At 41.9% G+C, this 25,875-nt stretch overlaps 1 protein-coding gene and 1 long non-coding RNA gene across 2 annotated transcripts; one reads left to right on the top strand and one right to left on the bottom strand.

The window, feature by feature from the left end:
• Positions 1-11,894: 11,894 nt before the first annotated feature.
• LOC117306609 lies at positions 11,895-18,884 on the bottom strand. Its single transcript, XR_004520951.1, has 2 exons — positions 18,601-18,884; positions 11,895-11,993 (listed from the first exon to the last, which is right to left on the bottom strand). It is a non-coding gene; the product is annotated as an uncharacterized LOC117306609 (long non-coding RNA).
• A 171-nt stretch (positions 18,885-19,055) lies between these two features.
• LOC117306606 (epidermal growth factor-like protein 6) lies at positions 19,056-21,347 on the top strand (the record flags this gene model as incomplete). The annotated part of the gene is made up of 4 exons (XM_033791091.1): positions 19,056-19,094; positions 19,562-19,654; positions 20,305-20,454; positions 21,222-21,347. Coding segments are annotated over exons 1-4 (373 nt in total), but the record flags the coding sequence as incomplete, so codon positions are not given.
• Between the last annotated feature and the right edge of the window lie 4,528 nt (positions 21,348-25,875).

Below are 25,875 nucleotides of genomic sequence, written 5' to 3'. Positions count from 1 at the left end.
CGAGTAATGGGGAGAGGTTGGTAGAATAAAACATTGTGAGAAACCGTTTCACACAGTATTCGGAAACGGCTCCCTCTGAAGTGGAGTAGTTTTCGAGAAAGAAGTAATTATCCACGAATTTGATTTCGAGACCTCAGATTTAGAATTTGAGGTCTCGAAATCAAGCATCTGAAAGCACACAACTTCGTGTGACAAGGATGTTTTTTATTTAATTAATTATCTTGCAACTTTGGCAACCGATTAAGCTCAAATTTTCACAGGTTTATTATTTTATGCATATGTTGAGATCCACAAATTGGGAAGAATGTCTTTGACAATTACCAAAATTGTCCAGTGTATTTAAAACAAATTATACATAAATTATCTTCTTAATGAATGAACTCACTTGATTGAGTTTTGAACACCAGCCGCTATCTCGCCGGGTACCTCGGGACTTCGGCCTCTACGATGAGCGGTAACCACTATTGTCTCCATGAAAGAACTCAAAGGGACGATAGTAATAGACGATTTCCACGAAATACCTGCTTTGCAAACTAAACTACACGAACTAAGCGAGAAGAAGTTAGTTTCTTTCGAACACACCGAAACCTTGATTTCGCCTGAACAACCAGAACAAGAAAACAATAAGCTAGATAACATAATTCACAGCCTGGACGTTCTAACTAAGCACATTAGTATTCTAACCAAGGTTGTGGAGGAAAACACTGTAACAGTCACTAGTTCATTGAAATCAAACATGGGAGCCATAACCGAAGCTGTTGGGAAAATGTGCGTTCAAAGCATGGGCTTCGAAAGCAAAATAACAAGCATGTTAAAGGGGGAGGGCCACGAGCCATTAATGGTGGATTCAAAACAAAAACATATTCCCGCCACTGCACAGATCACTGGCGACCACATAATAGACGCCACACTTAAGGTTATCGGGGATAAAGCCCCTCCAATTCCAAGCCACATTATGGGATTAGTGCATAACGGGTTAGACGACAATAGCGAACAAAAGCCAAACCTGACTGAGCTCCAGCAAACTCAACAAAATCCATTGTCAACTGAACAAAAACCATTCATCCCTTCTGGGCAGGCCAGTGGGAGCCAACAAAAGCCACTCCCCACAATGTCCCAATACGCCGCACAAAAGCCATTGCCCGCGGAACAAGTCACAGTAATTCCTCCGGGGTATGCTAAAAAACCACACGGGCTTTCAGGGTATGAACAACTAACAAATAACATTCCGGAGTATGGTACAATAGCTGGAACTACAATCGCAAATCCACCTGCAATTGGGACTCAGTTAAACCACAATACATGTACTGTTAAGACACCGTCACTGGCATTGCCCAAGCTTCCCCCTTATGACGGAAAAAGTGACTTCCACGCTTTCATAATTAAGTTTGAAGTGATGGCCGATTGTTATCAATGGGATGAGCACTCGAAACTTTTACAACTAGTTGGGGCACTCATTGGAAAAGCTCTAGATTGTTATGCCTGGCATGAACTAGAAACCAGGCGCAGCTATATCAAAACCAAAGATCAACTTATGAAAATGTTTGGGAAAATGAGGGACCCTATAATACAAAGGGCAGAGCTTGCGGCAATCCGACAAAGGGAAGACGAGTCTCTAGAGGAGTATGGGCAGCGCGTGCGTCAAATAGCCAGTCGCGCCTACCCAACTGCTAGCATAGATTTGTTTGAAACCCTAGCTAGAGAGGCGTTCCTAAAAGGCTGCAGTGACGTTGATTCTGCCGAATTGGCACTTCATAGAGACCCAAAGACACTCAATGAAGCGGTGCAATTTACGCAAACGGCGGCACACAACCACAAACTTTTGTCCCGCCCCGGAAGGCCCAGGGTTCGAAATGTGTCATTCGTTGATGATGATCCATTGCCATCGATCAGACGAGTACAAATAAACCAAATGGGCGAAGATAAGATCAATGTAAACTTGGACTGGTCTGAAATAAACCAAAACATGCGTGAAATTCTATCTTATGTTAGAAACCCCCAAGCCAACCGCTCGGTAAACCCTAAGTCAGTTTCCTCACATGAGACTACTGGTGATATTTTGACCAAACCCTTCGCTATGTCAAGACCCACACCCCCTACACCACCTAGAGTCTCGAACTCGCCAACACGTGGCTTAAGTCCATCTGGGCAGACCTCTAGACTACCACAGCAATATAAATGCTTTGAGTGTAATCAGATAGGTCACTTTGCTCGCGATTGCCCAAGTAGGAGAACAAGATCGCGATCACCGTCCCCAGCGAGTAAAGCGCGACATTTAAACTACTAGAAGCCGGGCGCATTGACCACTGTTCGGCTGTAAGTGACGGTCATTTCAATGAAACTTTCAAAACAAATAGGTCCAACCAAAGCAACCTCGGAATCAGACTAAGAGAGGTGCAGGTATCATCTAACTACGATGGAATTAGTCTGGTTATACCTCTCAAAATCCAAGGTGTCCCTGCTCACGCCACAATTGACACTGCCGCACAAGTTTCAATAATCAGTGAGGGATTGGCAAAACGAATAAAACCACCCCTCATTTCAATAGAAAAGGTCTTACTTAGAGGGGCGCAAAAGTCTAGTAACATGGTTGCTAACAGAGTTCCAAACATACCACTCGAAATAGGAGGCAGTAAATACTCATGGGATATCCTAATTGCTCCGATTTCGGATGAGTTCATACTTGGGCTTGATTTTCTGAAAACGAATAATGCCAAAATTGACTTGAAAGGTGATGTCGTCACTATCAACGGCAATAGAATTTATGCAGATATGAGGAAAAACCAACACAAACTGTACTCAACGCAAAGAGTAGAACTAGGACGGAAGGTTGTTGTTCCCCCAAACTCAGTAGTCACTGCAGAAGTCAAATTCACTCACAATACAGACAAGATGTACATGATACACGCTCCTGAACATGACCACAAAGGTTTGAGCATACCTTATAGTTTGGTTTCTTTAAAGAGCAACACGAACCCCGTACAGGCGGCTAGAACGGGTCCGTTTATAACAGTGCGGAACGATAGTGATCGCTATATACACCTAAAAAGGGGACACATGATCGGTAGAGCCGAAGAAGTTGACGAAATTATACCAGTTAGTGATCATTCAATAGCTGACCTACCAGACCTTGATGAATACGGGGGATCTAAGTCAGAAAACATGCATAAGGCAGCTACTGTGCAACAGGTGCAGACATTGCCTACACACATTGCTGAACTCTGGCAAAATTCCAGTAAAAACTTATCTTCTGATCAATCCACCATATTAGCCAATGTCCTGACTGAATTTAGTGACGTATTTTCAAGGGACGATATGGATCTAGGGAGGTTCTCCTCAATTAAACATTCAATTGACACTGGGAATGCCAGGCCAGTCAGACAAAAAATGAGAAGAACGCCCCTTGGGTTTGAGGCAGAAGAGAAGAGCCACCTGGATGCCTTGTTAGCATCAGGGGTGATTAAACCATCTTCTTCAGACTGGGCCTCTCCCCCTGTATTAATTAGAAAGAAAGATGGAAGGGTCCGCTATTGTATTGATTATAGAGCCTTAAACAGCGTAACGATCAAAGACGCATTTCCTTTGCCTAACATTGAAGAATGCTTAGATGTACTCGAAGGTACAACATTTTTTAGCACTTTAGATATGAGCAGCGGCTATTACCAGATTGAGCTTGGTGAGAGCGATATGCATAAAACTGCGTTCATCACCAAATATGGACTATTCGAGTATCAACGCATGCGGTTCGGGTTATGCAACGCCCCGGCCACATTCCAGCGCGCAATGACACTCATACTCAGAGGTCTGCATTGGAACGAGGTGCTCGCCTATCTAGACGACATTATTATTCTTGGGAAAGGCTTTGAGGATTCGGTACGGAACCTCATAAGTGTCTTGGGAAGATTCCGAACACATAACATCAATCTAAAATCAAAAAAATGTCACTTGCTCCAGAAAGAAGTGATCTTCCTGGGGAAACTAGTCAGCGACAAAGGAATTTCACCCAACCCTAGCAGCGTCAAAACCGTTCAAAAATGGCCGACACCAACCTCTAGCAAAGACGTGGAGAAATTCATGGGTCTGGCAAATTACCACAGAACCCATGTAAGAAATTTTGCAAGTATAGCGAAACCATTGTATGACCTTACCCCCAAACGAGCAAAATTTGTGTGGCAAACCGAACATGAGCAAGCATTCCAACAATTGAAGCAAGCACTCACTAGTAGCCCAGTACTTTCGTTCCCAAGGAACAATACGGACGAGCCTTTTGTAATTGACACTGATGCCTCAGAATTTGCTATTGGGGCGGAATTGCTCCAAATCCAAGATGGAGTTGAACGAGTGCTTGGCTACGGTAGTTACATTTCCCCAGCGCAAAGAAAGTACTGCACTACTCGCAGGGAGCTCCTTGCAGTAGTGCGATTTACACGCCAGTTTCGCCACTACATACTCGGTCGTAGATCTTACGTTCGTACCGACCATAGTAGTCTCGTATGGTTGATGCGCTTTAAGAACTTATCTGGTATGTTAGCTAGGTGGATGGAAGAACTGAGTCAGTATGACATGATCATTTTGCACAGAAAGGGCTCACATCATTCCAATGCAGACTCTCTTTCTCGTATTCCCAGCGATATTGCAAGCTGCAGCTGCTATTACGCCGGTTGTGACGTTGAAAGTCTCCCGTGCGGCGGGTGCAAACACTGTTCACGTGTCCACGTACAATGGCAACGGTTCGAGGAGGACGTTGACGACGTCATCCCCCTAGCCGTTCGCGAAATCACAACGCGGTCAAAAACATCTAGCGGACCAATTCCAACACAGCTAATAACTGGGGGGTGTGATCACGTGGACCCTGACCCCAACAACCAGTTTTTACTGGATGAGGGGGAAGAACACGTGCTCACAAATAACGAACAAAGTGAACTAGTTGACTACAACCGGGGTCCTGACTCTTACAACCAGCCTGTGCTGGAAGGGGGGACGGCCCAGGATACCAACTCGGACTACCGTGAAGGTCCGGACCCGACCAACCAGTTTTTACTGGATGGGGGAATGGCCTCCACGGTCGTAAATGATGAGGGATTAAACACCAGTAACCAACACATACGGGATGAAGAATTATCAATAGCCAACAAATACACACATCGCCAGCTAAGGGATTTACAGCTCAAAGACCCAGACCTTAAACAATTGCATGAGTGGAAAGAACAGTCAATAGCTACAACGAACGAGTTCACACCTCAACAAAACGAATTTCAAATCCAGTCAAGGGCAGTTAAATACTTATGGTCGAATGCCCCACTCATACAGTTGTTAGATGGTGTACTTTATTACAAGTGGGTCGACGATTGTTCAAGTAGATATCTATTGTTGGTTCCAGCAGGCTTAAAACTAGAAATCCTCAACCTTTGTCACAATTCCAAGATGGCCGGTCACCCAGGAATCACTAGAACCCTGAAAAAGGTGCAACAGACTTCGTATTGGTACAAGATGTCTGAAGATGTCTCCTTACACGTTAAATCATGCAGGGAATGCAATGTATATAAAAAACCCTCACGCTTGGCAAAAGCACCAATGACAAAGTATCATGCGGGGGCTCCTACTGAACGGATACATATTGATATTCTTGGCCCGTTTACCCCATCATCATCAGGCAATAAATACATTCTTATGTTGGTCTGTCAGTTTACCAAATGGTTAGAAGCGTACCCGCTCCCTGATCAAACTGCACAATCCGTGGCAAAAGCCGTTATAGATAACTTTATATCTCGGTTTGGTTGCCCCACGCAAATACACACAGATCAAGGTAGAAACTTTACGAGCTCTCTATTTCAAGCTGTCTGTGATTTGCTTGACATAACCAAAACACGAACAACCCCTTATCGACCCTGTTCAAATGGGCAAGTGGAACGCTATAACAGAACACTTCTACAGGTTATGAGATGCCACATTAAGGGAAAGGTTCTGACATGGGATGAAGATTTACCTATATTAACGGCAGCCATTCGCTGTCTTCCAAATCGACAAACGGGCATGACCCCTAACCTTATGATGTTGGGTAGGGAGGTTAGGCAACCAGTTGATCTAGTTTTCAATATACCACCTAGTAGTCCAGAAGAGAACGAACCGAATGCCTATGTAAGGGACCTAAGAAAACGAATGTGTAGAATACATTCTATTGCACGGGAAAACATTGGCTCAACTCAAACACAGCAGAAGAACTACTTTGATCGCAACATTCGCCATTTGCCTTTCAATGAGGGGGATTTGGTATACAAATTAAACAAGTCGTTCAAGGTTGGACAGTCCCGAAAACTACAACCCGCCTGGCAGGGACCCCTTTTGGTGACCAAAGTTCTCTCCCCAATATTGTATCAGGTACAAGGGAGGAAAAAGTCACAAGTCCTCCATCATGACCTGCTCAAAAGGTGTGAGGATAGGGAAATCCCCCTTTGGTTGCGTAGAGCTCGAAATCGTCTTTTTGGGGAGGGAAAGTTCGTCCCAAACGCACATGTGCCACTAGAACAACCCAATCAGATTTTCCAGGGTGACAAATCCTCCAATCACCAGGGTCCCACCGACACACAGACATACACCACAAGAAGTGGGAGGGTGGTAAAACAACCACGGCGATTCCGTGATCAGTAGGCCCTAAACAAATGAATGTAAAAACCATAACACAAAAATATGTGTGTGAATATGTAAAGTCAATATAAACACATGTATTTTCTGATGAATATATAAAGTCAATATAAACACATGTATGTTTGTATAAACGTGTGTTTAAAGCACATATAATAATATCAGATCCAGTTCTATACGCAGATACAATGGAGGAGGAGCACTTTGTCCCGGACTACACCTGGGAGGGGGACATCCTGCCACTGGAAGAACATCTCCTTACCGATGTCGTGTCAGCACAACCAGGTATGGAATCTTCAGTCGCCCCTACTGGTGATGACATCATGCCTGCCCCACCTCTGCCAGCTCATACTTCATCAACTAGGCCAAACAAGAAACGTCCGACTACTAGACAAGCATGTCCTCAGAAGGGTTGCGACCATACCACAAACCAACTCAAACGACACGTCATCCGACGACACATCGGCGAGAGGTGGTGGTTTGCCTACCCCCTTCTGACGTGCTGGGAGTGTCACACCTTAGAAATAGCTACCCATGTAAGAACACACGGCCCCTTCCACGCAGGCCGACACCTGCCCGAGCTGGCATTTTTGGTAAAAGGGTTCGTTACATACCTTTGTAACACCACGGGAGTTACATCGCCATCGGAGTTGCTTAGCTTTATTGGCAAACAACGTCTTGGGGATGCCCGCGTTCCAGCAGGAAGAACAGGCAGTCTGGGACTCGTATGATGTGTTCGTTGGCCTGTCTCCAGTGGTGGATCGAGATCTGGTGGAGCCCAAACGCATCTCCTCAATCTTCCACTGGAGAACACTCCAGCGTCTACTGTCCTGGGGCTCCCCGGTGATGGAGCCCAAGGGAGCATTTATCGACTCCCATTGTCATGTAGACCGCCTGTTCAACCGTGTAAAATATTCTGGCACTCTGAGCGGGTATCTCCACAGTCGCCAGGAGGCAGTAGGCGGGCATAGTGGTTTTCTGGGTTGCATTGCCAATTTTTGCGACCCAGAGGTGTACTGCGACACCCCACGGTGGCTGCGCCTAATTGCAGACCCTTTAATCTATGCAGCAGTAGGGTTGCATCCCAAGAAAGCGAGCGAATTCTCCCAGGACATACACCAGGTGATTCTGCGTTCGCTGGAACACCCTAAAGTGTGTGCCCTGGGGGAAGTCGGGCTCGACTACTCGGGATGCCACCGTAAGCATAGTAAAGCCCAGAAAGCCACTCTGCGACAACTCCTTACTACTGCAAGGGAAGCAAACAAACCAGTAATAATCCACTGTAGGGATGCTGACGACGATTGCTTCGAGATAGTCTCTGACTGCCTTCCCCGGTACTGGAAGATACATTTACATTGTTTCACCCGGGGATGGCAGTCGGCAAGCAAGTGGTGTTCTACCTTCCCAAATTTATACGTCGGGTTAACACCACTTGTCACCTGGGGGAGTCAAGGTCCAGGAAGTGTCGCCAAGAACATCCCTCTTGAGCTACTCCTCCTGGAGACCGACGCCCCCTACTTTGTGCCGAGAGGTTTTCCCAGGGCGACCCTTGTCAGCAACCCTGCAATGGCCATTCATGTTGCCTACGAGGTAGCAAAGGTTCGTGGTGTCGTCGTCGACGAAGTTTTGCTTCACTGTCTAGGTAACACGAGGCGGATGTACTCAGTTCACATTTAAAGATTTAACATGAATCTCAGAAGCATTACTGTCAGTAACAATTTTCAGACTGAAATTTGGTAGGCAATATTCACACAACTATTACATGTACAATTGGACCTCGATAACTTCTTGATTTTTACCTAAATGTGATAGGAGTATTTTATGATGTTTGTTTTTTTGGTTTGTTTGCATTAGTTTCTAAAAACTTCCTAAATTAGTGTAGTTGCTAAGTGGAATATTTTGACAGCAATTTTGATATATTGGTGTAATCCAACTTTTTTTTTTCTCACCAATTGATTGGCTATTTTTGTTTAAAAAATAAAGTGAAGCCGAACCTGAAGTAAAAAGTTCGAGGGTTATTTTGAATATAACAGATGCCTTTGTCAAAAAAAAAAAAAAAAAACATAACGGAGAAGAGTGTTGTGATGATGTTATTGATGATGTTATTGATTGAGCAATAAACCAGTCGGGCGTGACCGGTGGCTGGGCAGCACCCCGTGGCCTGGCCATCGGCAGTCCGTTGCCCACCAGTCATCCTGTGTAGTAGTCTATATTCTAGCTCTCCAGTATAACGACAGGCCCAACGGGACTCGGCCTGAGATTTAGGTAAGATCCAATACTACCGACCTTACAACACTTATATACCCGCGCGGGGTACCCGCAATGCCTGCTGATGCACGGACCGCAGCCCGCGCACCAGCGCCCAGCAAAAGGGGAATTCCCTCCCCTCCCTCTAGCACGCAGTGCATAATCGCATAAAGTAGTATAGGCATATACACACACAAGCAACATAAATGGCGACTTTTTGTCAAAAATACTCTTCGAGATTGGGGGGTGAAGTGCTTCTCTGAAACGTTATAGGTAAGATGCTAACAACAGCCAACAATTAAAGGTTTACCCATAGAATACACTGATTCATGTGTAGTGACACATAGTTTTCAGAAAAATAGTAAGTCAAGTAGGACGGAGCCCACCTACACATACATAGTTTGATGCAAAAGCGATACATTGTGAGCGTGTGCACAATGCTCCCGTGTGAACAGAGCAGAATCCGTTGTGTTCCAGACTTTTTGATCGGGCTCAGTTATCTCGACATAATTATATATACCCAATATGCTTCGGAAATGGTAATTTTAAAAAAGAAAACAATAATTAAAGTCACCTGGAAGTGGTATTTTTCAAAACAAAGCTTTTGTCACTAATGTATGTGTTTTGATGAGTGGAATGTGAATAAACAGTTAACTAAGGTTTTAAAAAATCAGTTCTAAGTTATTTACAAATTTAAGAGTAGACCCGACCTGAGAGGGCGCTGTTCGTGACGTCAATCGAGGCAGACTTTGCCTGTAATGCGTAGAGTATATAAAAGATCCTTGTGGATTTAGAATTCCCCTATAGACCTTTATCACGGTGTGGCCATCTTGATTTTACTCAATTCCAACTCACTGTAACCAAACTGAGGCTTGATGAAATAATAGTCTGGTGCCATATTTGCGCAATGAATTTAGCATTCATTACTTATATTGGAAACAGGGAACACGACCAAGATGGTGACGGCGTGATGAAGGTCTATGAATACCCCTTTGTTTTCCCCTTTGAGCCGGTTCATACTTCCTGCGAATGCGAATACGAAGCGAATTTTGGTGACACAACGCGCTCCATTTCCCTTTTTGACGCATTGAAATTCGCATCGCGCAAAGCATCCGGTATGAACCGGGCTTTACTGTTGTGTTTTCGGTCCCCATAAGGTAGTGAATATGAAATCACCCAATGCAAACCACACTGACCGCTGAGATGAATTCTCTGCTGCAAGGAGTCGTCTGTGTTTCACTGGTACTCTGCCTGTCAGTGCAGGGAGAATCGTTGGGGTAAGAGCAATTTGGAGTCGGTAACAGACCTATAAAACACTGCAGTAGTGTATGTATTATTATACCCTGCCTGCGTGAACGCAAAGAAGAAAGAGCTTTCATTTTTATCATTAACAGCCATCCGTAATTATCATCATATACTATCTTAAAAGCTCCCTGCTATCTGTAGGAAACACGCTTGACGTAAGTCCTTGTCATGACACTTTGTCCTTATGTGTCCTTATTAAAGTCGTTGGACCTGTGTGTAACGCATGTAAAAGAACCCGGTTCATCGAAAAGAAAAGTGGTACGCCTTGTTGTTCCTAGTCTTGCTGGATTGGCAGCACATTGCGCCAAAACACCCTGTAAACCAATTACATGTTACTGTGTAAAAGGACAATCCCAGCCATATCTCGTTGCCCCCCCCCCCGTTCTTAATGTTGGTTCCGATGGCCATTCTTTCGGTCTTTACAGTCAACATTGAGCGGGGGACGGGGGCGGGGAGACAATGTTTTTTGTCAATGGGAAGTGAATAGGGAAGGTCTTAAATTGAAGCGCCTTGAGCGATACTGAGTGACAGACAGACTTATATGAGCGCTATATAAGAACCCACTAATTAAATTGAATGATATGTTTTCTTCTGGTTCTTTATAACAGGGTGAATGAATGCAGTAAAGATGGTGGAAACGGTGCACACGAACAAGGTTGGTTTAATACTTCCGGGTCAAAGTTCAAGAAATCAATCTTGAACGCCAGAGATTTTAAGATTTATTTTGTATTGTGTCTTTTGAAAGATATACCCGAAGATTTGCCGGAAAACCAAATTTACTAGCTCAAACATTCTGTTAGGCTAGGCGGAACTAGGTCAGACATACTGGTGGCACATTGACCATAAACATATCTGTGAGACAGAGACTGGCTACGGACCACTATCAGGCGCGGATCCAGGATTTGTTTAACCGGGGCACAACTTTGTAGTCATACTTTGTTTTTGCTCAAAAAAAAAATCCAGAGGCGGGGTCCAGGCCCCTGGTGGGGTCCAGGGGTAGAGCACCGGTGGGGTCCAGGGGGCTTAGCCCCCTTGCGCTCTGAGCTGTTGGAGTTTTTGTGTCGAAAAATCAAGCCTCCATGTGCCTAAATAAAGAGTTCAAAAAACACTTTTTGATCAATATCAGTCGTCTAATTTTACTGACAAATTTATGTACAGTAACGGGACTCGTAGAAAGTTTCAATCACACACATCTCAGGAGTCTATTAGTGAGATATGCTTCTCCCTCTTGTTGACAAACAACTGAATTTACGCTGTACATCTTAGGCAAGCGTTTTTGTTATAAGAGTATTAATAACAAACCTACCGCTGACGTTAAATAACATTCTGGGTGTCAGAAAGTCTCCGCATCAGGACAGTTTTTGTTATAGCGCCCTCTCTTGAATAAAAATCTCCAATGTTTCCATGATCATACCAATCGCCATTTTACAAGTCCAAATCCAAACTAATCACGTAAATTCCTCAAATAATTCCTAAATATCCAGGTTAATCCAATCATCGAATCACTTCTATTAATCACCAAAGTCCCGTGCGTGCATCTTAATCGTGAGTACTGTTTTAGTTATTGCAAAGGGTGATTTTAAGGGAAGTTGGTTTTCCATGTAATTCACGTTTCGATTTGTTTACATCCACATTGTTACAATGCATATAAATGTACATGTAGGCCCATATCATAGCGTATAATGTATAACGAGGATTACTGTTACCAGCCCAATATGTATAATTGATTGGGGTTAATTTCTGCTTTCTCTATAGAACCACGGGTATATGATCACCAATAAATCAAAGTTCAAGTACACCTTCTTTTCATGGTCCTTCGAGCCCGTATTTGAACCAGCGACCTACGGCTATGGCTACGAATGAAATGGAGACCGAGAACATTAACCAGACAACCCCTCTCAATGATACCCATGCAGTTACCATTGGCGGTGTTACTATTCCAGTTGCAAGTCCAGCTACCAGTACACATCCAGTCCCAGTTACTGTCACCATCGTCGAGACCTCACCTTCCTCTACCGGGGTTTGCAGCACAGCTACAGCTGCAGCAGTTGGACTACAGACAAGTGCTGTTACCGTCCAATCCCGTTCTCGGTCCTCTCGGGACAGACGTATGCCGGCCCACTTTCAGGACTTTGTTATTGACCACCATCCTTCAACTTCCGGCAGAACAGATGAACATAGCGTTGTAACCACACAAACATCTCGTTCACGGAGGAGTTCTCACTCATCGAACTCACTCTACAGCGGACAGTCCCGTCACAGTAAATCTTCCTTCAAGTCAATACTGAGTGACTCCCAATCAGCGAAACTCAAACAGCAACGCAAACAGGCTGAACTGGAAGAGATGAAACGCCAGATTGAGGAAGATCAATCAGCAGATGAAGAGTTACAAAGGCTAGACGATGAGGCATATGCCGCACGGATACACGCAGACGAAGAAGCCCTTGCGGCTCGTAGACGTGCCGAAGAAATTGAGCGTAATGCTTTTCGTCAGCGCGAGTCTCTGAACACACGACTATCAAGACAAAGAAGATTGCGAGAAGTGGAACAACAGCTAAATGAAGCACGACTGATCACAGCCATGGTCAACAGTGATCCAGAACCAGAGATAGAGAAACAGCATCAAACTGTGACCCCATCTTCTATCAACCAAACAACGACTCACCAACCCAGGGTCAAACAATCACAGTCAGTGCTGAGAATACTCACATAGACAACTTGAGTGATGTCCCTACATACAGCAATACTGCAGCTCATAAGCACAAAGCTGAAGTACACGTAGTTGATGTCACCACTCCGTCTGTTTATTCTCCATCTAAAGTAACACCACCGTCCATGCAGCCGGCAGTTACCAATCCGTACCCTATGACTGCACCAACACAGTCGGTTGGTTGGGCGCCACCTTTTCCAAACACCTTCGCACAACCGTACCCGGCTCCATCACATCCAATGGGGCCAGCTCCAGCACAAATGATGATGCCGAACTCCACGGAGATGCTGATTGCCTCTTCATATGGCATACCAAGGCCAGTACTACCTACCTTCAGCAGTGGAAAGGAGAAAGACATTGCCCTCCTAAAAATGGCACTCGATAACCTGATCGACGTTCATCCCCACTTAACCGAGCCGTACAAGTACCAGGTTTTGCTGGGTAAACTCAGCGGGAACATCAAGAGGTTAGCCGAAGCTTTCATCCATGAAGCCAAGCCATACACTGCAGCTCTGCAAGCCTTGAAAGAAAGGTACGGTCAACCACGGCAGTTGATACAGAGTGAAATCAACTCCATCCTGAGTATGCCCCCTGTGAAGTACAACGACAATGACGCCTTTGAGAACTTTTCCCTCTCCGTGCATTCATTGGTAGGGATGCTTAAATCTCTGGAGGGAGAGAATGGCTATAAATTAAAGTGCGGTTCTCATGTCGACCGACTCCTAAGCAAACTTCCATCAAGCTACAGAGATAGATTTGTGGAGCACTGCATTAGTAGAGACATAATTAAGGTAGACTCCAACAACACCTATACCCTACTCCACTTTGCAAACTGGTTGCAAACGAAGTCCCGAGCGAGGCGAATTGTCAGTCAGGCTACTGCTATCCAGAAGAGTGACAACCCTTCTACTGATAAGAAGGATAAACACTTTCAGAAGAGGAATGCTCCTGCAACAGCAGTATTCGTCACAAACGAAACACCAACGATGCCCCCATCGACGAACACCACTTACTCTGGACAGAAGGGCCCAAACAGACCCAAAGCCTACTGTCCCAAGTGTAACGAGACAACACACTACCTCAACAGCTGTACAGAGTTTAAACAGTTGACAACCGAACAGATCATTAACTGGATCAAGGAAAGGAATAGGTGCTGGAGGTGTGGGCGTACCCACAAGCCAGAAAACTGCACCCTGAAGAAACCTTGTAACACCTGCAAAGAACAGCACCTGACTGCCCTCCATGCTGCCATCCAGAGCGGAGCTAGTAAGGTTTACGTCACAGAAGCAGTAACGCAAGCCCTCTTCATCGACCAACCCTCCCGACCACATCATATTATGCTAAAGGTGGTAAAAGTTCTGCTTCACGGACCAGGAGGGATGATGGAGACCTATGCCATCCTTGACGACGGTTCAATGAGAACCATGATCCTGATGCCAGCTGTTCAAGCGTTGAAGCTTTCTGGGGTAGAAGACAACATACTCCTGGCTACAGTGCGCAGTGAGCCATTCCTATGTGCAGGAAAATCAGTTAACCTGCAAGTGTCACCCAGGGACAACTCTGACGTCAGATATCCTATCAATGGTGCCTTTGCTGCCAACAACTTGTGCCTCTCTGAGTACTCGTATCCTGTTGAAGCCCTCAAGAAACGATGGTCACACCTTCGTCAGATACCCTTGCCTCCGATCAATAAGGCTTGCCCACTAATCCTGATTGGTTCAGACTATGCTGATCTCATTCACCCGATACAACCAGTTCGATTTGGCCCCAGAGGAGCACCATTAGCCGTATGTACAAAACTTGGTTGGTCTCTACAGGGTCCAGCCAATCTCCTTCAAAGCCAATCAGAAGAGCAACAGTGCTTATTCACGACAACCCTTCAGCCAACCACAGATCTGCTTAAAAATGTTGAACGACTCTGGCAAGCAGACATCCTACCCTACTCTGAAAAGCAAGTCACTCGCTTGAAACAAGATAAGCAAGCCATAGCGACACTTGAAGAAAAAACCATCAGAATAGAGATTGACGGAGTTCAGCGCTACGCCACTCCTCTACTTCGCACCAAAGACGACAACAAATTCAGAGCTACTAAGGAAGCCGTCATGCAAAACCTGAAGCGGAACGAAAGACGCCTCCAAAAACACCCAGATAAAGCTGAAATTCACAACAAGCTTATCCAAACCCTTGTCGACACAGGCTTTGTGAAAATCATCAGCAACGAAGAAGCTCTGAAAACTGAAGAGTCCTGGTATATTCCGCACCACCTAGTTGAGCACAATGGAAAACACCGCTTGGTATTCAACTGCTCTTACGAGTATGAAGGCAAGATCCTCAACAATCACCTACTACCAGGGCCAACACAAGGTGCTTCACTGCTCGGCGTATTCCTGCGATTCCGCCAACACCCTGTTGCCATATCTGGGGATATTCAGGCAATGTTCCATCAAGTGAGACTACTCCCTGAAGACAAACCTCTCCTTCGATTTGTATGGCGTAAGATGAACCGGGACCATTTGGCACCACGTGCAGCCCATGCTGTGCCACATTTGCACTACGCAAACACGTCAGCGATGACAAGGATGTCTGCAGTGCAGTTGACCAGGCATTCTACGTCGACAATTGCCTTGACAGTAAACCTACCATATCCGAAGCAAAGGAGCTCGTTATGAAGATGCGAAAGCTACTCTCAACTGGTGGTTTCAACATCAGACAATGGGCCAGCAACATCCCTTCAGTAGTTGATGAACTTCCATCTAATGCCAGATCTGAAGGCTACGAGCTCTGGTTAGCCTTTGGTCAGAACGACTTGTCCGAAGGCACCCTTGGACTTCGATGGCAATGTTCAACAGACGAACTCAGTTATAAACACAGATCAACTCAACGAACTATCTACAAGATTCTTGCTAGCCAGTATGATCCAATTGGCTACATTTCTCCCTTCACAGCACGTGCTAAGGTGCTAGTGCAAGACCTTTGGAAGACAAAACGAGACTGGGACGACCCTCTGGAACCAGGAAAGATCCGTGATCAGTGGCTCACTTGGGAGGAGGAGCTCTCCGACCTTCCTCTGGTTAAACTGCCGAGATGTTACACCCCGCCTGATGTCAACACAGTGACTTCCAATAGAGAACTACATGTTTTCTGTGACGCATCTGAACGAGTATACGGATCAGTTGCCTACCTCCGCACTGAAGATGACAAGGGGAACGTCAGCGTCAGTTTTCTCATGTCTCGATCCAGAGTGGCACCGAAAAGACAACTATCGATGCCACGACTCGAGTTATCAGCAGCTCTCACCGGTGCACAACTAGCCGATCTCCTTCGTAAGGAACTTACCCTAGAGATCAACAAGGTCACCCTATGGAGCAATTCGACCACAGTCCTGCAGTGGTTGAAGTCAGAATCATGCCGATATAAGGTCTTCGTTGGTACTCGTGTCACCGAAATACAGACCCTTACAGATGTGCAGGACTGGCGCTATGTGGACACCCAGAACAACCCTGCCGATGACATTACCAGGGGTAAGTCACTCAAAGAACTGAGTGAAGAATCCCGATGGAAGACAGGCCCACTCTATCTTCGTCAACCTCCGTCTCAGTGGCCGAAAAGTCCAATCACTGACCCTACAGAGGATGCAACAGAGCTGAAAAAAGCAACCTTCTGTGGTAAGACTGCCATTGTAGAAAACCCATTGCAGCCCGATCTCCATCAGTACAACAGCTGGGACGCTCTGGTAGAGGCTTTCAAACTATCCCTTCACGGGGTGGCCAAACCTGGAGATGACACAGCACAGTTGCGGGAGGACATCGAAAATCTTCTGTACCAAAAATGTCAACTCGAAAGCTTCCCTGAAGAGCTGTCTGCCTTAAAGGCCAAACGAGGAATACCGTCCGGGAGCAAGCTCTCACAGTTGGACCCAGCCTATGACGAAACCGCAAAGCTCATCAGAGTTGGAGGACGACTACGTAGGGCAGAAATCCTCTCCGATGCTGTTAAATACCCAATCGTCCTTGATCCTCATCACCACATCACCAAGCTGATAATACGTGACTATGATGAGAAGCTTCTTCACTATGGTCCAGAACGTATTCTAGCTGAATTAAGACGCAAGTTTTGGATACTCCGGGGAAGGGAGGCAATTCGTCGTCATCAGCATCAATGCTTTGAATGCCGCAAATGGCGCGCAAAACCCGAAGTACCAAAGATGGGTGATCTTCCTCCGTCCCGTCTCCGTCTATTTAAGCCAGCCTTCTACTCTACCGGTGTTGACTGTTTCGGTCTGATGCATGTCAAGATTGGTCGCCGCTCCGAGAAAAGGTGGAGGGTGATCTTCAAGTGTATGACGACCAGAGCTATTCATATAGATCTCTTAGAAGGCCTGGACACCGATGCCTTCTTGATGTCCTTTCGGCGCTTCATTTCCAGACGAGGGAAGCCCTATGAGTTGCTATCTGATTGCGGAACCAATTTCAAGGGAGCTGAAACTGAATTACAGGAAGCATTCCATGCCATGAAACCTGACCTTGCTGCACAACTAGGCGACCAGAAAGTGAGATTCAAGTTTAATCCACCCAGTGCACCTCACTTCGGCGGAGTGTGGGAGCGAGAGATCAAGAGAATTTAAGACGGTCTCAAGGTTGTAATCAAGGACCAATCAGTCACCGAAGCCGTACTACGCACCGTCCTGATAGAAATTAAAGGCATCCTTAATTCCAAGCCATTGGGCTACATCTCATCTGATGTTGCAGACATCAATCCCATAACTCCGAATATCCTACTGATGGGACGCCATGACCAGTCACTTCCACAAGTAGTATACCCTGTCGACGAGCTGATAGGACGACGCCGATGGCGCCACAGCCAAGTACTAGCGGACCAGTTCTGGTCACATTTCCTGAAATACTACCTGCCAAGCCTCCAACTTCGCCCAAAATGGCAAAAGGACTGCCGTAACCTCACCTGTGGCGATGCTGTCATGATTGCCGACCCTCAGCAGCCTAGAGCTCATTGGCTAGTTGGTAGAGTCATCGAGACACTTCCTGAAGTTGATGATCGCATCCGAGTGGCCAGAGTTAAAGTCGCTGATCGCGAATACACCAGACCCGTTGCGCGTCTGATACGCCTACCTGAGATCACCGATAGTGAAGACCCCTAGAGATGGACACCTATCGTGGACTTTTGAAGACTTTCTCTGTTTGATAAAATTTAGAGCCTAAATTTGGGGTGGCTGTCAGAAAGTCTCCGCATCAGGACAGTTTTTGTTATAGCGCCCTCTCTTGAATCAAAATCTCCAATGTTTCCATGATCATACCAATCGCCATTTTACAAGTCCAAATCCAAACTAATCACGTAAATTCCTCAAATATTTCCTAAATATCCAGGTTAATCCAATCATCGAATCACTTCTATTAATCACCAAAGTCCCGTGCGTGCATCTTAATCGTGAGTACTGTTTTAGTTATTGCAAAGGGTGATTTTAAGGGTAGTTGGTTTTCCATGTAATTCACGTTTCGATTTGTTTACATCCACATTGTTACAATGCATATAAATGTACATGTAGGCCCATATCATAGCGTATAATGTATAACGAGGATTACTGTTACCAGCCCAATATGTATAATTGATTGGGGTTAATTTCTGCTTTCTCTATAGAACCACGGGTATATGATCACCAATAAATCAAAGTTCAAGTACACCTTCTTTTCACTGGGCGATAAAATGCCTACCCAAATATGCTATTCCATGAATACAAGTGTGCGGCTAACCTAGATCCGACCGATAACCGTATGTTGCAAGCAGGGTTCTAGCCAGCTAAAATTAAAGGGTAGGGGCATTACCAAATCTGAAATTGCGAGCGCGAAGCATGACGTCATTGGGGTCCGGGGCCCGCTCTAGGGCCCCGGAAATTTGTTATGTCGTAGATGCTCTCTGGTGCAATCTAAGGCCTTTTCAAAGACATTTCTTGGACGCTTACCTTCATCTGAAATAAAACATTGTTGGGGCCTTAAATAAAGAGGCACCTTTCCTCTCGCCTTTTTTGTTTTTTCCCAACTCCCCCCCCCCCGCCCCCAATTTTTCCAAAATGGTATCACAGACTAGCGTCGGTTCCACAATATTTCTCAGAATGGACCCCTGCGTACTGAATGTTGCGATGGATGGCGCAGAGATCGCATTGGTCAATGTGCAATGGGTAAGTGACTATATAGGGAGATTTAATACCAGTAATGGTAAATATGTTTGTTTGATATTGCACACATTGTAAAACTATTTTGTGACACTGTTTTACTCAAGCTTTCTCCCACCATTATCTTCAAACCGTGTATAGTTTAAAGGAAATCTGTGGACATTCTTTTTTTGTGTCCTACAAAAAGTACCTAAAAGAAAAAGTACATGTAGCTAAACACAACAAAATTATGCTTATCAAAATAAGGTTACCAACCACAAGATCATGTCACATGTATGTCACTGGCATCCTGCCATTTTATTTAACAATTTTCATCGCACCTTTTTATAATTTTTTGCAAGAAAACTGATTTACTTTTTTTAAATGGGGTACCAATTTTCTCTTTGGACGATTTTACAGCTGATGATGTCTAGCTGACAACGAAAAACGTTTTGTTTTACTTTTTATTTCCGTTTCTAATTATATTGTTCTAGCCTTTTGCGATCCACCGTGTATCAACGGGGATTGCGTAGCACCAGACACCTGCCACTGTCAGCCTGGATACACTGGTACAACATGCAACACAGGTATAATTATGATAACTCTTTTTCTTTTATTAAAAAAACAACAACACGAACAGCCACATCAACAACTACAACAACAAGATCCAGCATTTACACTCTGTAAATGAGTTGGTTGAGTTCAATATGAAAATGGGAGAGTTCATTTTGTTACGCAATCTACGCAAAATCTGACTTGACCATCACTATAGTTTTTTTTCTTTTTCTGGCAATCTTGCAAGCGTGAAGAAACAAGTAAACAAGGGTGATTGCTATGTAAGCCAAAAGCACCATTAACCCCTACTCTTCCATAATAAGTGTTCTGGGTTCTTTTAAGTGCACTACCAATCTCAGCCTAAACGAGACATGGCTAACATGTGTCATCCGAAGGACAACAAGTATGGTAAAGTATTCAAGGACACAAAAGCCACGACCAGGACTCGAACCCAAACTCTGATCAGAAACACAAGTCATCGAGGCTGGTACTCTGAACACTTAAAGTTAAATTTAAACTATTATTCCATCTGACGTAGCTGTTGACGTCATTATAAAAATAAAACGTGTATGAACATTTCCTCGTAGTAGTATTGAACCCGGGTCACATTATTATTTGCGTCTTTGTTGAATCTCGTATTGCTCCGTTATTTTTCTCTTTGATTATATTTCATTCCTCAAAGACATCGACGAATGTGATCTGCAGATCAGTATAGGAGTCTTCAACTCTGTTCTCAAGTGTGACCACATGTGCATAAATTCCATCGGTAGCTACCGATGCGAATGTGAATCGGGATACACCCTGGACACTGATGATCGACACACGTGCAAAGGTAAGAAGGTATACTCACAACAGAGGACAACAGAGTCCACGGTTCGGGGAAGGTCCACATAAAAATGCGTGCAAAACCAATGGGAGACTTTGGGACGCTAGCTGGCAGCAGACTTACCAGGTAAGTCTTCCAAAAGTCTCCCATTGGAGCTGTTGCAAACAAAAGTTGGGCGAGTATCGCAAAAAGAGGGACAGATAGGATGTCCACCGTTGCAGGCGTAAACAAGCTTGCGTCTGTGACGCGTCCGTTTCGAAAATACCCTTGAGCCCGGTTCACTACTTCCTGTGAATGTAAATGCGATACGAATGTTGACGTCACATGGCTTTTTCTCAGCAAATCAATGTTTTGCACGAGTTGATCACAGCTTAACTGATGCAAATTATTTGAGCGAATTAGCGAATTGGTGACGTCAAAACGCGTTTCATATTTGCATTCGTAGGAAGTATTTACCGGGCATAGGCCTACCTGAAAAAGTCTGTATTCATCATTGTGTAATCTTTGTTCTGATGTCATCTTCACAATAATTGTTTTGTTGTGTAATTTTGTAACTAATTGCTCCAGTCTGTTGTAAGGTGTAGTGCACATTTAAAGCCACAAAATTGGCTTACACTTTTATCAAGCTGTTTCTTTTTCCTTCCTCATTGCTGTATTTAAAAAATGTTTACCTAATTAATGTGAATTATTGTACTCTTTATCTACATGAGAATTGAAATAAATAAAAAAATACAAAATACCCAACCTTTGCACTTGTTTTCATGCTAACTTAGATGCGGATGAATGCCTGGTGAGTCGCACCAATAACTGCCAGCAGAATTGTACCAACATTCCTGGAGGCTTTGAATGCAACTGTCATGGCGGTTACACCATCAACGGAGACGGTGCAACGTGTAACGGTAAAGATATATTTATATTCACTACACAAACTGCGTAATATCAATCACACTACGTTTATTCAATGTTGCAAAAATCACAGTAATTCAATATGCAAAAAATGCACAATGCTGTAATAATTATAGTCAAGATGATATAAATATGTCTACATTTCATAAAAGTAATGAGTAGGGTAGATGGCCTTAGCTTTCGATCCAAACCGGCAAAACAAAAGTACAAACAAATACTAACCCATTTAAAGAAAAAAAAAAGAGGGGAAAGAGATTAAGCGAAGGATCCAGGAACAAGCGGTAAAATTACAGCCAATCAAAGCTTCTATTCTAGAAACAATTGGTGGTTATGGACCAATAGGAGTAAAGTGGTGAGGACAAAGGATGTTCAAATGATACAAAAGCGAACTTTAAACATTGGCACCATCTAGGTCCGGGGAGAAGCAACAAACCTTGTAACAAAACCTTTTAAACAAAATAACAAATTAATATACTTTCTTACTTCATTCTTACGTTAGAAAATTATTTTCTTTTCTAAATTTACCTCATGTAAGAATATACAAGAATAGACAAGAAAAACAACACAAACTTAATGTTTTGGTGAACATTGGAATGGCGGAGCTGCTCGCCTCGCATACTATTTATTCATGACATTCACATAATCCAACTCATTTAATTTAAGTTTCATCATTATTCTCGTCGGCTTAACTAGCCAATTATACACATAAATTCAAATTCCAACTCATTTAATTTAAATTTCATCATTATTCTCGTCGGCTTAACTAGCCAATTATACACATAAATTCAAATTCCAAGTACAGAGGAGGGAAGTAAACGCGCTTGCGGATCAGTTTTTATGTATGCACTTCTGGCCTTTTCGGATTTCCATCTTCCGTGCATGGATATTAAGTGAGATGGGAGTAGGGCGTTTGAAGCTGCGGTTGCCCCTCCCGACCTCAGGCTGTGGAGGCCGAATTTTCGAATATCTGGAGCGAATGGTCGGAGGGCTTCTAGTACGATCTCTCTAGTTCTGGTGTAGCTTAGCCCATGAGTAGTAGGAACAAGACCGGTTTTGGAACGTGTCAGTCTGCGAAGTACCGGTAGAGGAGAAGAGTCGGGATCGCCTAATGCTTGAAAATATCGTTCTGTGATTACAACTGGGCAGGTTGGCTGAAATGTTCTTGCAATTGTTATGTTGTTGCCCTGGCGGTATTGATCAGTTTTGGACTTGCATAAATGTATGGCGAGACTGTCGGTGAGTATACTACAGTCCATGCGTCTTACGTTACTGATGTCGTTAAAACGAAGGAAACCAGCGTAACAAATAAAGCATACGAATAGTATGCGTAAATCGTCTAATGCTGCACTAGGTTGACCGTGAGCATTGTAAAGTTTTGCCATGATTTCAGGTGTTACCGGTTCCTTCCGGTTTGGGGTAGAGGCTGTGAGTCTCTTGTAGCCCTGTAAGGTTGTTTTGACCAATGGATCGTCTGTAGGTGACGGTAATCCAGCCAAGCTATGTGCCCAGGCGACAGAGGATGCTGCGGAGTCTGCTGCCGTTTTATGACCAGATGAAAATAATGAAGATAAATATAGGGCGAAATCAGTAGGGTTGACGGGAAACGATATGACGCCGGTCTTGGATGAAGCCCATGATTCCCATCGTTTCCAACCATTGCTGTATTTTATCGTTGTTGAGTGTGCTCGTGATGACATCAGTAGTTTTGGTAGGGCTTCGAGGGCAAGTTGCTTTAGTTCCGGGTCAGATGCTGAATGAGAGAGTGCCAACCATCTATCTGAAACAGACAAAATAAAAGAGAGCAGCAAAAGTTGTGCTCCATACCATAGCCAAAGTGCTATGATTATACGTATATGCAATAAATGCTATTTTATGGCTATAAATCAGCCGTTCTGCAGACGATCTGAGATAAGGAAATTTATCTGTCGTTTCAAGGATAAAAAGCAATTGTGCTTAATGTGCACGTAATTGGTGTTGCTACTGAAAACGTGCAACGAAAGCTCGGCGTCCAACACCAGGCTGAGTTATCAGCGCTCAGTGGCCACGTAAAACCCCAACTTGTGGAGGAACCGTGGACGCGACCAGGATGTTGGACGTAGGTCGCGCTATCCTTACTCCGAGCAAGCTTTATTTATTTATTTAGTTTTAATTTATTTATTTATTTATTTATTTATTTAGTTTTAATTTATTTATTTATTTATTTATTTGTTTAGTTTTAATTTATTTATTTATTTATTTATTTATTTAGTTTTAATTTATTTATTTATTTATTTAGTTATTTAGTTTTAATTTATTTATTTAGTTATTTATTTATTTAGTTTTAATTTATTTATTTAGTTATTTAGTTATTTAGTTTTAATTTATTTATTTAGTTATTTAGTTATTTAGTTTTAATTTATTTATTTAGTTATTTAGTTATTTAGTTTTAATTTATTTATTTAGTTATTTAGTTTTAATTTATTTATTTATTTATTTAGTTATTTAGTTTTAATTTATTTATTTAGTTATTTAGTTTTAATTTATTTATTTATTTAGTTATTTAGTTTTAATTTATTTATTTATTTAGTTATTTAGTTTTAATTTATTGATTTATTTAGTTATTTAGTTTTAATTTATTGATTTATTTAGTTATTTAGTTTTGATTTATTGATTTATTATTTATTTATTTAGTTTTTATTTATTGATTTATTTATTTATTTAGTTTTTATTTATTGATTTATTTATTTATTTAGTTTTTATTTATTGATTTATTTATTTATTTAGTTTTTATTTATTGATTTATTTATTTATTTAGTTTTTATTTATTTATTTATTTATTTATTTTTATTTATTGATTTATTATTTATTTAGTTTTATTTATTGATTTATTTATTTATTTAGTTTTTATTTATGATTATTATTATTTAGTTTTTATTTATTGATTTATTTTTATTTAGTTTTATTTATTGATTATTTATTTATTAGTTTTTATTTATTGATTTATTTATTTATTTAGTTTTTATTTATTGATTTATTTATTTATTTAGTTTTTATTTATTGATTTATTTATTTATTTAGTTTTTATTTATTGATTTATTTATTTATTTAGTTTTTATTTATTGATTTATTTATTTTTTAGTTTTTATTTATTGATTTATTTTATTTATTTAGTTTTTATTTTATTGATTTTTTATTTATTTAGTTTTTTATTTATTGATTTATTTATTTATTTAGTTTTTATTTATTGATTTATTTATTTATTTAGTTTTATTTATTGATTTATTTATTTATTTAGTTTTTATTTATTGATTTATTTATTTATTTAGTTTTTATTTATTGATTTAGTTATTTATTTAGTTTTTATTTATTTAGTTATTTATTTAGTTTTTATTTATTTAGTTATTTATTTAGTTATTTATTTAGTTTTTATTTATTTAGTTTTTATTTATTTAGTTTTTATTTATTTAGTTTTTATTTATTTAGTTAGTTATTTATTTAGTTTTTATTTATTTAGTTTTTATTTATTTAGTTTTTATTTATTTAGTTTTTATTTATTTAGTTTTTATTTATTTAGTTTTTATTTATTTAGTTTTTATTTATTTAGTTTTTATTTATTTAGTTATTTAGTTATTTAGTTATTTATTTATTTATTTATTTATTTATTTATTTATTTATTGATTTAGTTATTTATTTATTTAGTTATTTATTTAGTTATTTATTTAGTTATTTATTTAGTTATTTATTTAGTTATTTATTTAGTTATTTATTTAGTTATTTATTTAGTTATTTAGTTATTTATTTAGTTATTATTTAGTTATTATTTAGTTATTATTTAGTTATTATTTAGTTATTATTTAGTTATTATTTAGTTATTATTTAGTTATTATTTAGTTATTATTTAGTTATTATTTAGTTATTATTTAGTTATTATTTAGTTATTATTTAGTTATTTATTTAGTTATTTATTTATTCAGTTATTCAGTTATTCAGTCATTCAGTCATTCAGTCATTCAGTCAGTCAGTCAGTCAGTCAGTCAGTCAGTCAGTCAGTCAGTCAGTCAGTCAGTCAGTCAGTCAGTCAGTCAGTCAGTCAGTCAGTCAGTCAGTCAGTCAGTCAGTCAGTCAGTCAGTCAGTCAGTCAGTCAGTCAGTCAGTCAGTCAGTCAGTCAGTCAGTCAGTCAGTCAGTCAGTCAGTCAGTCAGTCAGTCAGTCAGTCAGTCAGTCAGTCAGTCAGTCAGTCAGTCAGTCAGTCAGTCAGTCAGTCAGTCAGTCAGTCAGTCAGTCAGTCAGTCAGCAGTCAGTCAGTCAGTCAGTCAGTCAGTCAGTCAGTCAGTCAGTCAGTCAGTCAGTCAGTCAGTCAGTCAGTCAGTCAGTCAGTCAGTCAGTCAGTCAGTCAGTCAGTCAGTCAGTCAGTCAGTCAGTCAGTGCAGTCAGTCAGTCAGTGCAGTCAGTCAGTCAGTCAGTCAGTGCAGTCAGTCAGTCAGTGCAGTCAGTGCAGTCAGTGCAGTCAGTGCAGTCAGTGCAGTCAGTGCAGTCAGTGCC

Source organism: Asterias rubens, unplaced genomic scaffold (assembly GCF_902459465.1).
Source record: "Asterias rubens unplaced genomic scaffold, eAstRub1.3, whole genome shotgun sequence".
Classification (NCBI taxonomy): domain Eukaryota; kingdom Metazoa; phylum Echinodermata; class Asteroidea; order Forcipulatida; family Asteriidae; genus Asterias; species Asterias rubens.
Note: the sequence above shows the minus strand (reverse complement) of the source record. Positions and strands in the feature narration are given on the sequence as shown.